We start from the raw sequence: 15,495 nt of genomic DNA on the forward strand, positions 1-15,495 counted from the left end.
ACCTCTTAAGAATAGCCTCATCCTTATATCTTGTTCTAGCATATATGGTGAGTACAATAAGCATGAACGAGTAGTAACATTATTAAGCATTATTAAGTTGATCTACCGCCTTGTACATTGCAAGTACGATATGCATGAGCAAGCAGTGACACTTAAGCATGCCGCTACAGTTAAGCAAGCAGCTTGACCTACCCCCCCGTACATTGGTTAACCCTTTGCATCAATAGAACTGATTTCAGCAAGTGCCAGACACTTGGGGACAGGATCGAAGTGCCTGAACAGGAGCACCTGCAGAGAGACCTTTGGGGGCTGCTGCCTGCACCATGGGACCCACGGGGTCCTTCAGGCTTGCATAGGGTCCAGGCGCTAGAGTCCTACACTGTGAGATGGGCACTCAGATGTCTCTGCACAAAGCTCCTGTATCTGTGTAAGCCTAAATAAATGAGAAAAAGAGATGGGAATCAGTGCTCATACAGTTAATTTGACTCTTTCTACATAGAACTTACTTTTGCTTGAGAGACCATGTTTCCATTTTTAATTGTGGTTCAAAATACTCATACAATGTTTAATAATATGATTACAGAGTAAAATTATGGGAGTTTGACCAGAGGTGCTTGGTTGTAGAGGACTGACTGGTATGTTTGTAAACTTCAAATTAATAGCTTCATATAGAAATAAGGGGAAAGGTTCCCAAACCTTGCAAATAAAGTATAGGTTGGATGGAAAATGAAGAGCATTGTAAAAAAAAAAAAAAAAAGAAAAAAAAAAGAAAAATCATTTTCCTGGGTTCAGCAGTTATTTTTCTCCTTAGTTGCTGGAGCTGGTGCAGTGCTGTATTTTTGACTTTCAGCCTGGGAACAACGCTGATAACACACCAATGTTTTTGGTTGTTGCTAAGTAATGTTTACTCCGATCAAGGACTTTTCAGTCTCATGCTCTGCCAGTGAGGAGAGGCACAAGAAGCCCAGAGGAAGCAGAGACCAGACACGTGAACCAAAGTAGCCAAGGGGGTTGATTCGGAGAAATCTCCAGGAACTCGTCAACAAAGTTTAAGTTGACACGCAGGTATTCTTTATTGTGGCACCGGGAGACACAGGGGATAGCTCCCCCTAGTGTGTCTTATCCGAGCATCAACCAGGTTGTGATTATATTGTCCTTAAACATACATATTCATTAGATTATGTACTTTACATCATACTTCTAGAGAATCCCTCCCGCATGCACGCTAAAATGTGGTAGTGGGCTTTGGACCGCTGGTAGTTATTTCTTCATCACTTCATTTTAGGATCGTTGTCGTATGTTTTAGGATCATTGTCAACCAGTTCTGTAAAAGCTTATCTGTCATTTCCTTTTCTCTGTAGTTGCTAACAAACCTTAAAGTCCTTGATGTTGCTTATTTAGAACCCCATTCTTCAATCAACCCCATTCTTCAGGGTATTCCATACCACAGCACATCATGCCCAGTAAAAAAACTGGGGGAGTTACCCGGAAGGTGCAGATCGCTGCTTAGGTCAGGCTGGGTATTGGTTGGCGGGTGGTTAGCAATTGTATTCTCTCCCCTTGTTATTTCCCTTATTTTTATTATTATTGGTGGTGGTAGTAGTGGTTTCGTTTTATACCTTAGTTACTGGGCTGTTCTCATCTCAGCCCATGGGATTTACATTCTATTGATTCTCTTCCCTGTCCCTCGGGGGTGGGGGGGGGGAAGAAGGCGGGAGTGAGTGAGGGGCTATGTGGTTCTGAGTTACTGGCTGGGCTTAAACCACAATAGTCATTAACCACACTTCCCCCTCCCTTTACCTTCCAACTGCAAAATTAACCTCTGAAACCCGAAGTCATGAAAGGAAATGTTACTTTTGTAGAAAATAACCTGGACAGCAGCAGGCCACTAACCTTTTCCACCTTCTGTGACAAAGTCAAGTTTTTGAAATGTGAAGGTTTCTTTTCCAGCTTAGATAAATTTAGCTACTTTAAACTCCCTATAAATGTAAACTCTTGGATCTCAGAAAGCACATGACCAAAGCAACTACTTGTTTGTCATATTTTTGTTAATACAAATTACAATTGCAATATGGCGATGTTTCCCTTTTAAATAGTCATTTGTGCAGTTTCTAACTTCACCACAAAATACAGGATAAAAAGGCAGAGCATGGCTTTTGATTGAATGTCAGAAATCTGCAGTTGTCATGGAGATAAAGGCACATGGATATTACTGATGCCTCTTGAGCAACAGAGCTAACTCCTGGTAATGTACTGATCTAGAGGATTAAACAAGCTTTCAAAGCTGATGTGCCTGGCAGCTTTCAGGAGTGACTTTATGGGAGTTTTCAGGTCTGTTAACAGACCTCTCATTTATAGCACCAATTCAGTTGTTTGGGGTTTTTGTTGTTTGTTGGTTATTTGGGGGGGGATGTTGTTGGGGTTTTCTGTTTTTTGCTTTTTTTGTTTGTTGGTTGTTTTTTTTATAGTTCCTAATTTATGAGCCATATCAGACCCTTAAAACAAAAGACTGTAGGATGCTGTCCACTTTGCTAGTGTTTCCCACCTTTACAGCAGAATCAGTAGAAGAGCCTTGCCCTTTTTTAGTATAAAATGCTGTCTTGGCATAAACTTATCTTCATCCACAAGCTGTTTCCTCTGCTTTATACTCCTTCTGAGTAGAACAGACAGCTGGTGATGGCAGTAGTAAATAACTGTCCTGGATACTCTGTTTTGGACTAATGGGACTGTTTTGAGAATGAAGACTCTATGCTGAGAATGAAGACCCTAGGCCCACTGTAGGAGAGGATCTGCTTCGAGACCACCTTAAGAACCTGAATGTGCACAAGTCCATGGGACCTGATGAAATCCATCTGCGGGTCCTGAAGGAGCTGGCAAACAAAGTTCCTAAGCCACTGTCCATCATATTTGAAAAATCATGGCAGTCAGGCGAAGTTCCCGAAGACTGGAAAAAGGAAAATATAACCCCCATTTTCAAGAAGGGGAAAATGGATGACCTGGGGAACTACAGACCAGTCAGTCTCACCTCTGTGCCTGGCAAAATCTTGGAGCAGATTCTCCTGGAAGGCATGCTAAGGCACATGAAAAACAACAAGGTGCTTGGTGACAGCCAGCATAGCTTCACTAAGGGGAAATCCGGCCTGACCAATTTGGTGGACTTCTATGATGGGGCTATGGAACTGATGGACAGGGAAAAGGGTCAAACTCACATCCTTTCCAGGTTTGGACAGGAACATGAGCCAATTTTCGATTTCCAGATGTGATTTATTTTGCTATTTTGCCATTATCATCAATTCTCAAACAAAAATTAGAATTATTTACTTTGCCACAAAATCCCCCTTCCATGGCTAGCAGGCAGTCAAGAACCATGCGATGTCAAAATATTGCCATCTGCATTTGAAATATTTGAAATATTGCCATCTGCATTGAAGAGGGGGAGGAAAGCAGAGGGACTAAACTTTATCCCTTATAGGAAGTCCCCATGCCTGGGATTCAGGGAGGGGTTGGATTTGTGAATGCTCCCCTTACGAGCGTAGAAGTAAGGGGATTTAAGAAGGAAATGAGGAAGCTATTAGAAGATCCAGTGGAACTATCAGAACAGTTTGATCAGTTTCTGGCACCAAACATTTACACCTGGGAAGAGATGCAGTCAGTTATAGGAATCCTCTTTCCTGAGGAGAGGCAGATGATTAGAGCTTCAGGAATGAGAATACGGAAACGTGAAAATCAGGGAGGGGTAGTGGCAGATCAAAAGCTCCCAGCTACCCGACCCCAGTGGAATCAAAACACTGAAGCAGGAAGGGGGAGTATGGGTGATTATAGGTCACTGATAGTTGGGTGAATCAGAGAGGCAGCCCCAAGGGGACAGAATATAAGTAAGGCCTTTAATAATCAGCAAGGTAAAGAAGAAACCCCAACCAAGCGGTTGGAGAGGCTGAGACACAGCATTCAACAATATTCAGGAATAGATCCTGCAAGTGTGGCAGGACAGGAGTTATTAAAGGTTAATTTTGTGACTCACTCATGGCCAGATATAAGAAAGAAACTAGAAAAGTTGGAAGACTGGCATGCTAGGAGTTTGAATGAACTCTTGAGGGAAGCTCAGAAGGTGTATGTTAGAAGGGATGAGGAAAAAGCTAGAACAAAAGCTAAGATTATGGTGGCCATGCAGGAGACTGTAAGAAATCAGCCAAGAATCTCCCCAAAACCTCATCTGGGACCAAAAACCCCACTTTATAAAAGAGAAGGTCCTAGAGGAAACCCACAAAATCCAGGGAATTGCTATTATTGTGGAAGAAAAGGATATTTCAAAAGGGAATGCCCACAGCGGGCTAGGGATATGTTGGTGTTCAGAGAAACCCAGCAGAATGAGCAAGAGGACTAGGGGTGTCAGGGGTTCTACCTCCTGGGGGAAGAAATAAAAGAAGAGCCCTTCATAAATTTAAAATTATCCAGTGGTACCAAATCCATATACCCTACTGAGTAAAATTCCTCACAATCACGAGTGGTTTAGTGTCATAGATCTTAAAGATGCATTTTGAGCTTGCCCGCTGGCAGAAGAAAGTAGAGACTTATTTGCCTCTGAGAGGGAGGATCTGAAGACAGGTCGAAAACAGCAGTTAAGGTGGACAAAATTACCCCAAGGATTTACAGAATCCCCAAATCTATTTGGACAAGCTTTGGAAGAAATTATGTTACACTTCCAGGCACCTTATGGAACCCAAATATTACAATATGTGGATGACCTGTTAGTATCTGGAGTAGAAGAAAAGGAGGTCAGGGAAACCTCAGATGCTTTATGAAATTTTTTGGGAAAACAAGGCTTGCGCGTTTCAAAAATAAAGATACAGTTTGTAGAAAAGGAGGTCAAATTTGACCAATTTGGTGACCATCTATGATAGGGCTATGGAACTGATGGACAGGGTTAGAGCAGCTGACGTCATCTACCTGGACTTGACCAAAGCATTTGACATTGTCCCACATGACATCTTTGTCTCTAAATTGGAGAGACATCAATTTGATGGATAGACCACTCGGTGGATAAAGAACTGGCTGGATGGCCGCACGCAAAGAGTTGGGGTCAATGGCTCAATGTCCAGCTGGAGACCAGTAACGAGTGGAGTTTCTCAGGGATTGGTGTTGGGACCAGTCTCGTTCAACATCTTTGCCAGTGACATGGACAGTGGGATTGAGTGCACCCTCAGCAAGTTTGCCGATGACACCAGGCTGTGTGGTTCGGTTGATACGCTGGAGGGAAGGGATGCCATCCAGAGGGACCTCGACACACTTGTGAGGTGGGCTGATGCCAACCTTATGAAGTTTAACCATGCCAAGTGCAAGGTCCTACACCTGAGTCGGAGCAACAGCAGGCACAGCTACAGGTTTGGCAGGGAAGAGATCCAGAGCAGCCCTGTGGAGGACTTGGGGGTGTTGGTTGATGAGAAAATGAACATGAGCCAGCAGTGTGTTCTTGAAGCCCAGAAAGTCCGGGGCTGCATCAAAAGGAGCATGACCAGAAGGTCGAAGGAGGTGATCTTGCCCCTCTACTCTGCTCTCGTGAGACCTCACTTGGAGTACTGTGTACAGTTCTGGTGTCCTCAACGTAAAAAGGACATGGAACTGTTGGAACAAGTCCAGAGGAGGGCCACGAGGATGATCGGGGACTGGAACACCTCCCGTATGAAGATAGGCTGAGAAAGGTGGGGCTGTTCAGCCTGGAGAAGAGAAGGCTGCATGGAGACCTCAAAGCAGCCTTCCAGGATCTGAAGGGGGCCTATAGGGATGCTGGGGAGGGACTCTTCATTAGAGACTGTAGTGATAGGTCAAGGGGTAACGGGTTAAAACTTAAACAAGGGAAGTTTAGATTGGATATAAGGAGGAAATTCTTTCCTGTTAGGGTGGTGAGGCACTGGAATAGGTTGCCCAGGGAGGTTGTGAATGCTCCATCCCTGGCAGTGTTCAAGACCAGGTTGGACGAGGCCTTGGGTGATACGGTTTAGTGTGAGGTGTCCCTGCCCATGGCAGCGGGTTTGGAACTTGATGATCTTAAGGTCCTTTCCAACACTAGCTATTCTATGATTCTATGTTAGTGAGTGAATAGAAAGACTCACAAATAACTAGCAAGTGATCAGAAGTCAAGTCTTTCATTTAAAATCTTTTTGGAAAGGAGAAAGGGAGCAGCAGCAGTCTAGAGTGGATTTGCTTCAGCTCATAGATTTTATTCTGTTATGGATGGTAGCTTTTTACAGTATTTTATGGCACAGCATAATGTCTCATGAGGTGGTTATAATTTCAGCAGAAATTCTTCTGTGTGATGTGGTTTTTACTTTGTCTATAAATATAATTGAACTTCGGCTACATTGTGGCCAGATTTGAAATGGCTCATCTTTTTTCAATTAGTCTATTCTTTTTATTGTCACAATTATTAATTTTCTCTTATGTAGAAAAAAAGCTACATTATTTTAGGGAGTGTCATTTACTTCTTGAATTCTTACTGTTGTTCACTCTTTTTTGTTTTTCTCTTACTTTGTTCAAAACCACTGTATTTTTTTCTTATCTTTCTGCTCTTAGTAGAAAGTACCAAATTTCAGGTTAAAAACCTCCACTGATATTTTGTCTCTGTTCTTACCATTATATATCTGTATGACTGTGTTATTGATAAGTGTTGTAAGCTCTGTGGATATGAAAGTTTGTGTTAGTTGTAGCTTTTTAAGAAGTGAGCCTTATTGTATGAATGTGAATCATTAATTGCATTAAAAAGGTTTGATCTAAACAGGGAAAATGGAATTGCAGTTCTTCAGTTTTGAATTGTTGGCTTCTTTGCAAGGACAAACTTAATTTTCTTTGTAAAGATTACAACAAAATAAAATTCCAGGTGATTATGACAAAGTTTCTAATGTACTTGCATCTTTGGTTTCCTGGAATAATCATGACAAAGGCACCAGCAGTCTAATTTCAGCAGTATTTCCTATTTGGTGGTATCTCAAACTTCTTTCAAGAAGACTTTGAGTCGATTCATAGCATGGGGATAGGTGATAATGTCTATCATGTTGTTGGTAGGTCATGCTGTCTTGCTTCTACTGTTCTCTGGCAAGGTGGTCAAGCTGATGGATTTAGAAAGTCAGAGCTCAGCAGAATTAATTAATAAGCACCTCTGACCCCATAAATCATAGAGCTGTCGTGGTTTAAGCCCATCCGGTAACTCAGAACCACACAGCCACTTTCTCACTACTCCCTTCTCCCCCCTCTCCTGGCAGGATGGGAAGGAGAATTGAAAGAATGTAAACCTCATGGCTTGAGATAACAGTCCAGTAACTAAAGTATAATGTAAAACTACTATTACTACTACTACTAATAACGGTAAAGGTAATAACAAGGAGAGAGAATATAAAACTAAAAAGGGAAGTGGGAACCCCCCCTCAATAAATGCATGTGATGCACAATGCAATTGCTCACCACATGTTGACTAATACCTTGCCTGACCCAAGTGGCTGTCTGGGCCTTCTGGGTGACTACCCATATTTTATATTCTGTGCATGATGTGCTGTGGTATGGAATACCCCTTTGGCTACTTTGGGTCACATGTCTTATCTCTGCTTCCTCTCAGCTTCTTGTGCCCCTCCTCATTGGCAGAGCATAAGAGACTAAAAGTCCTTGATTAGGGTAAGCATTACTTAGCAAGAACTAAAGAATCTGTGTGTTGTTAGCATTGTTCTAAGGCTAAAGCCAAAACACAGCACTGCACCAGCTACTAAGAAGGAGAAAAATAAAAATAAACCCAGGACAGAGTATTGTGTGTCAACTACTTAGTCTTTAAGTATGGTACTAAGGAAGTTCAGAATGCGTGTCTGAAAAACCAGTCTGGATTATAAGAAGTGAAAAGGTGGAATAGTAAGCAAATTTTTGTTCTACTGGTTAGCTCCTTTACAATTAAAACTTACTTAATTTTGAATATGACTTGTCTTAACTCTGCAGCTGTTAATTTTGCTATACTGTTAATTTTGTTATGATTTTCTGTGTTGAACTTTGAAAACAACTAGTTTTTTTTATTTGAACACTGGAGTCTTTGTGTACACAGCTTAATTTTATTAATTTTCAAAGCAGTTTAGGTTCTTTGATTCACACTGTGAGAAACTGCCTCCTCCTGTTAAATAACTTCTGTGGTTCTTCTCTGTACCCTGTTCAATTTTTCAACATATTTTTAAACATGTAGATACTGGAACAGGACATGGCATTGAAGTTTCTCTTGCCACAGGTAAGATTACAACCTTATGTCTGTCGTGTCCATATGTCCAAAGGAATGTATAAGTGCTTTTTCTTCCTTTTTTTTTGGTCATGGCATCACATCTTGAGATGCTTACCTACTGTAATTACTAAGTTATGATTTTTTTCTTCTACAATGTTGTCTTCATTCTGTAGGCCTTTCCTGTAGGTTACAGATGTACTCTGGTATTACAATATATTACTTGACCTTGGGTTGAACTACTTTGGTTTAGTTATTCAAGAGCGCAGCTGCCCTCACTATTTAGTTTCAGCATTCTTTGTGATATACATATGTTTAGAGACTTGATGATAATGTTGAATACTATTGAGTCTGGTGGCTGTTGTCATACATAGTGAGACTTCCCCTTTAGTGAGGAAAGGTTTGCACAGATGAGAACCACAGCTCTTGTTGGCAAACCCAGAGGCACAGTTAGAGCTGTTAAACTCAGAGTTGGAAAGGATAGTTGGAGAAATTGTAAAATGCCATTTATTTTCTGATGTCTCTATTCCTTAACTTTATCTCTGCAAAACAAGAAGTTATATAGTTAAAACTGCTATAGCTATTTAATAAAATTCCTTTTTTTTTTTTTTAATGCTGTAAGTACCAGATAATATCTATCTTGGTAACCTTGAACAGAGAGAAAAAAGATTTCTCATATTATACACTGGCAGGTGGAAAGATGATAGGAGTTTGAGACCCACCATTTGCTTTTGTTTCCTTACTATTTGGTAAGACAGTTTGGGTATTATTGGCATCATGAAATCTGAACATGTCTGTGGAAATAGCAATGAGCAATGGAAGCCTCTCAGATTTCTTGAAAAGGCCCCCCTTTTAGATGAGGATTAGGCCACAGTGATACATACAGTTCATTGCCAGGTGCACTTAATTTTGATAAACTAGCTGTCAGTACCCTCAAAATAGATCGCTTTTCCTCTGAATAATGCAGCGCCAGAAACTCAGTTTTTACAATTACTTTCTAAAGCATTGTCGTGGTTTAAACCCAGTCAGGTAATTCGTTCGCTCACTTCCCCCCCCTTTCTTGCCCTCCCCCCTGCTCTCGGAAGGACGGAGAGGAGAATCAAAAGAATGCAACTCCCACGGGTTGAGATAAGAACAGTTTAGTAACTAAGGTATAACACAAATCACTACTGCTACCACCAATGATAATAATGATAAAGGAAATAACAAGGGAAGAGAATACAACACCTCAGCACCAGCCGACCAATAACTCGCCCCCCAAGCCCGACCAAGCTCTGACCGATACCTCCTCCAACCCTGCCGTCTCCCAGCCCTTCCGGCTAACTCCCAGTTACATCCTGGGCATGACGTGCTGTGGTATGGAATAGCTCTTTGGTCAGTTTGGGTCAGGTGTCCTGTCTCTGCTTCCTCCCGGCTTCCCCTCCTCCCTGGCAGAGCATGAGGCTCACAAAGTCCTTGGCCAAACCAAAACATCTCTATCAGCTCTGTTCCCGAGCTGAAAGTCAAAACACTGCACTGCACCAGCTACCAAGGAGGAGAAACATGACTGCTACTGCTGAACCCAGGACATTATCCACCCCTTATTCCATACCATTCACGTCATGCTCAGATCCCACATTTTCAATATACCATCACTCTTATCTCGGTGCACTCTTATCTTAGTGCATGGACCAGTCCCTATAAAGCTACTGCGTCCATCTGGTCCATGTCAGGCTCCATCTCTTGTAACAGTCTTCCAGAGCAGGAGAGACTGTGTGCAGTGTTCACACTCGTGAATAACCTGGGCAATAGTGTCCATTGTTAAGTCCACCCCTCGATCATGAGTCCATCTCTGTGTTGCATCTCTGCTCTGATGGCCTGAAGTGCCATGGGCCCACCAGGCTTAAAATAATTCACTGTCCCCTTAAGCAGTTTCTGCAGCTTGTTGCTGGGGACTCCATACATCTGCCTTCCATCTCCGACGCTTCCAAAGCACTGGAGGGGCCCAGTGGACTAGATACTTGCCCATACTGTCACACACACCCTGCCACTCATGACTGTCCAGCCTTGGAGAAAACCTCTTGGTCCCCCTATATTGTCGTCTAACCCCGGACAAGACCCAAACCTGACTCTGCTTAACTTTTGAGATCAGACAAAATGGTTGTGGGTAGAACACAGCCTGTGTGTGTGCCAACATGCTGATCCCCATCACAATCAGCAGGCAGGTCCCAAGGATACCCAAAGGCCATTCAGAGCCTTCAGAACTCTCAGTTGATGCTGCTGTACTTGTCACTGGGGCTGGTGTAGCTGCTGTGCTTGCCGGTTCTCCCACCGCCAGCTTCTCTTTTCCTGAGCCCAGCTCTTCCTCCTCTGCCTTGCTGGGAAATGCTGCGTGGTCTCCTGCATCCTCCTGGGGCTCGGCAGGCGGCTTCCGGGGGATGCTCTCGGCCGTCGCGGGGCTCGGCTCTTCCGCGGGGCTCGGCTCCTCCGCGGGGCTCGGCTCCTCCGCCGCCTTATCCCGCTGCTCGGCAGCCGCTTCCTTCTGCTCCTCGACCTCCCCGACCTCCTCCACCGGCAGCCGTCCCCGCACGGCCTCCGGCCCCGCTCCCGCCGCCGCTTGGCCCCGGGGGCCGCTCTCCCGGGCCGCTTCGGCAGCCGCCGGCTCCCGGGGCCGCTCCCCCTCGGCTCCCCGCAGCCTCACGAAGATGGAGAGTAGGGTGAGGGCCAGGACGGTGAAGAGCAGCCGGACGGCCAGGTACAAGTCCACGGCCACGTCCGTCCCACCCTGCTGCTGGAGCCCGCCCGTATTACAAGCCATTGCCATAAAGCACAGTGAGACGAGAACCTTAGCCCAGGCCCCACACTTGATAAACACTATCACAGCAAATACCGGCTCTACGTAAGTTACAACGGTCTGAAGCTGTGAGATCAAGAACAACTCTGATACCCAATAAATCAGCATTGTGACGAATGACTATTAATCCGGTCAGATCTGCCGTTATCTCAACCCTTCGTGCCCCACGTTGGGCGCCAAAAAGAACTGTCGTGGTTTAAACCCAGTCAGGTAATTCGTTCGCTCACTTCCCCCCCCTTTCTTGCCCTCCCCCCTGCTCTCGGAAGGACGGAGAGGAGAATCAAAAGAATGCAACTCCCACGGGTTGAGATAAGAACAGTTTAGTAACTAAGGTATAACACAAATCACTACTGCTACCACCAATGATAATAATGATAAAGGAAATAACAAGGGAAGAGAATACAACACCTCAGCACCAGCCGACCAATAACTCGCCCCCCAAGCCCGACCAAGCTCTGACCGATACCTCCTCCAACCCTGCCGTCTCCCAGCCCTTCCGGCTAACTCCCAGTTACATCCTGGGCATGACGTGCTGTGGTATGGAATAGCTCTTTGGTCAGTTTGGGTCAGGTGTCCTGTCTCTGCTTCCTCCCGGCTTCCCCTCCTCCCTGGCAGAGCATGAGGCTCACAAAGTCCTTGGCCAAACCAAAACATCTCTATCAGCTCTGTTCCCGAGCCGAAAGTCAAAACACTGCACTGCACCAGCTACCAAGGAGGAGAAACATGACTGCTACTGCTGAACCCAGGACAAGCATTATACAGTCATGGCACAAAAATCAGATGTTTTGGGGGTGGCTAGATGACAGTGGTCTTTCAAAGTTTTTGTGCTGTGTAGCTGGAACATAATCATAGGATTCATACCCAGGGAATAAGTTTAAGTTTGTATCTTCAATTTTCTGAGCCTCACTTCTTACAGAGCTTTACAAGATGCACTTTGAGGAAAAATAAAATAAAACAGGAAAATAAATCCTGCTTGTAGTAAGTGGAGGAGCAGGAACAGGAAGTGAGCCTGGCTTGCATGTGAAAGAAGAGAATCAAGTAGACTAAATTTATCCTTGAATTCTAAGTAGAGTTGTGATGGGATTTTGTTTTTAATGGTGGGAGTTGGCATGTTCAGTGTGGTTTTGTTGTGGGTTTTTTTTTTTCTTCTTTAACTCAAAACTTTAAGTTGCACCACTGACACTCAGAATTTTTGTTTATATTCCAGTGATATGTTAATGACCCTGCTTTATGTAAGCTACAGCAGCGCAATCATCTGAACACTGACATGTGCAGCATATGTATAGCTGAATTGGATGTTGCCTGTCATTTTTCTGTCCTTGGAGCAAAGCAAAGATTTTCCCTGAGCATAGGTGCCATGGGGTGTTGCTGTGCTTATGTTCTAACATATCTGCTTGAAACATTAATCTTAGGCAATAAATATGTAAAAAATTTGTGTATTTTCACAATCCGAGCATCTGTTATTCATAGAAATGGTGTATGACATGCAGTCTTCTACAATGAATGCCTCAAAGACCCGGTAGAAAAATTCCTGATGGTTATCTGGGCAGTGCATGTAGCACTATTGTGATGTGAATGAGAACAAAGGGTTCCTGGAGTGCTGAAGTTTGATATTGAGGTTACTTCAGTGTCAGCTGAGTTAGAACAGCTTTACTCATTTATGCTCACAGTACTTTTCTAACAAACCCAGTAGAAATTGAGGTAACTCATCCACAATCTGCACTGGTGCTTTATGTGTACATGCTATATGACTGCAATTCACAGACTAATGTGCACACATGCTACATTTCCTGTGTAATAATCTTTGCCTTCTTTTGTGTGAGTGATAAACTGCATAGAAAGTGGGAAAATATTCCTATAGTTCTTGTTCTAACTGCCTTCTGTTTCATCACTTCTAATAAAAGCAAGCAAATAATCATTCTTTAGTAATGCTAATAAATTTATTTTTTTAGGATCTGGTCAACACTGGACTCAGCACTTTCTTCTTTTTCATTGCCTCTGTAGTACTTGCTACTTTAAACCATAAAACTGGAGCAGAAATTGCTGCTGTGGTAAGAATTTGAACTTCTTTATATATGACTCATCTATTAAAACTAAGAATAACTTCCTCATGTTCATTGAATACACCCGTTGCCTTTGCCATCACAATTTACTTCTAATTTTACAGTTCTGATTTGAAAAGTACTGACATCCTTTGAGTTGTTTGTCTTAAGGCTTGAGGCAAGAACAAACAGAAAAATGACTTGTAGGGAACACTTTAGCGGTTGAGCTTGCCTTCTTTATAGCTAGCTTAGATGATACTGCTCTATATTGCAAGCCTATGGAAAAGATAGAGCCAAAAGTTCACAAGAAATTGGAGCTCCTTTCACACAATTTGCTGAATTCTTCTTGCTCACTACAGACCTTTTGTGTTCTGTGGAGTGAGTATAGTAGTACTTCAAGATTTTAAATCTAGACCAGTAAGCTCAAGCAAATTAATTTTGTGCTTGAGTTGGCAACATTTTTATTCCCTCTCCCCACCCCCCACCCCCACCCCTTTTCAAACCTGGATGTTGAAAATCCCACCACAGTCCTGCAAAAGTGTATAGGAAAAATTGCAAAAAAAAAAAAAAAAAAAAAAAATTTGCAAATTAGCTCCCTCTCCAGGCTGATGGTCTGGACTGGTCGTCTGTTCTCTTGTCATTCATTCACTGTTATGTTCACCCTGTGGAATGAACTGTTAGATGAAGAGCTGTGTTCTTTGTATATTTGTTGTACATTGTTGAATATTTCTTTTTGTAGACAAAGAGCTTTGTTTTCTGGGATCATTGATCTTGGTCATTTTTGAAGATTTTCTAGTTTGTTGAATAAAAACATAAATTTTTACAGACCATGGTGATTTGTCAGTGAAAATAAGGTAGAAAACTAGGCTTCTGAGGAATTTGTCACAAAACTACTCTTGTTCTTGTTTTCAAAAATTATCTTTGACAATTCTTTCTACTTTTGTAGATATTTGGTTTCTTGGCAATGGCAATGTATGCTGTGAACACATATTTAGCTATTAAAAAGTGGCGAGTGAACAGCAGACAACAAAATAGTGGGCAGACCAGTGATTCCATATGTGCTCGGACAGAGTCCAGAGAAGTGGATCATCACCCTGAGATTCAGCGTCTGGATGCATGAAAGTGACATTCACATGGGACTGCAAAGGGAAAAGACATGCTTAACTCCCTCATGGAATAAAGGGGTTTGTCTTTATTTGAGGAAGAAAAGGAAGATAAGATGGTGGCAAAGAATGCCGAGCCCTGCATATGTTCAGAGGTGTATTGAGTCGGAAGCTGTTGTCATGAAGGCAGTAAATGTTGGTCATTCAAAAGCAAGATCCGTTTAACATGTCCACCTATATATACACATATATAGCTTATATAATATATGTATATGCTCTGAAGTATGTTATTGTTTTGGATTAACTGCACAGTACTTTCCTCTCCCAAGTGCAAGTTCTGAATATACTTGTTCTGCCACTGTTTCTTCACCTATTGGAAAACACTAAGACCAGTGCTGCATTGGTCAGTTAATATAAGAAAAGCACCTAAAGGAAATTTAATAAATGCAAAAAGGAAGTGAGGGGCAAATAGCAATAACTTTAGCCATGTTGTTATGTCCAACAAACTCTCTGTGTCTATCCTCATGCAGCCTCAGCAGTACAGGTCAATTTTTGTCTGCAAGATCTCCTGCAGTTTCACTGTTGGTGCACTTATATAGCTGAAATGGACAACTGTCTCCCATTTTTTGTTTGATGGATGTAGTGTTGAGGTAGTTACTCTATGGGTTACTCTGGAATTGCCATATTCAGTTCATGCTAACTGCACAAATTCATGCATGTTCCCTTGAATGGTCACCATAATGCATCAAGTGCAAGTATGTGGTAAGCAAGAACTAGCAACAAATTATGATGGGCTTATAAAGTGTTCCTAAGGTTGCAATATTGTGATTCATGCAAGATAAATATTGTTCTTTTTGGAAGGTTGGGTGCATCTTCTAAAATTAAAACTTGGTAGTAGGTAAAACTGAATTTTTAAAATTTTTTGGGTTTTTGTTTGGTTGTTGTTTTTTTTTTTATTGTGTGTTTCTGCAATTTTTTCCCCTAATACTTCTTTGGAAAAAATAGTTAATTGGAGGATAATATGGTTGTATTGATTTCTTTAGAAGTAGTTTTACCTAACTGTAGGTTTCTTATTTTAATTGTACTTCCAGTGAAGAGAAGGATATTTTGTCTACTCAAAACTCAAATTCTGCAGTCAGACAAAATCATAACATTATTAGAAAGATGTCCCTTGATATTTTTCTGGGCTTTATTTGATAGGTGTTTTTATCTGTGTAGTGTGTTATTTGGTATATGCATGTGGGCATGTTACAGGAAGAATATATGTGGGAGAGA

The 15,495-nt window shown here is 42.4% G+C and overlaps 1 protein-coding gene across 1 annotated transcript in view; it reads left to right on the forward strand.

Annotated features, from left to right (window-relative positions):
- Positions 1-14,896, forward strand: part of LOC133279432 (CKLF-like MARVEL transmembrane domain-containing protein 4) — a 46,077-nt gene extending 31,181 nt beyond the window's left edge. The window contains exons 3-4 of the mRNA XM_061473140.1: positions 13,028-13,126; positions 14,064-14,896. Of these exons, the coding sequence (XP_061329124.1) occupies positions 13,028-13,126; positions 14,064-14,237 (273 nt within the window). The 3' untranslated portion in view covers positions 14,238-14,896. The remainder of the gene's footprint in view (positions 1-13,027; positions 13,127-14,063) is intronic.
- The last annotated feature ends 599 nt before the right edge of the window (positions 14,897-15,495 follow it).

Source organism: Pezoporus flaviventris, unplaced genomic scaffold (assembly GCF_033815535.1).
Source record: "Pezoporus flaviventris isolate CSIRO_AGI_PZ_B2104156 unplaced genomic scaffold, CSIRO_AGI_Pfla_v1 ptg000077l, whole genome shotgun sequence".
In the NCBI taxonomy this organism is placed as follows: Eukaryota; Metazoa; Chordata; class Aves; order Psittaciformes; family Psittacidae; genus Pezoporus; species Pezoporus flaviventris.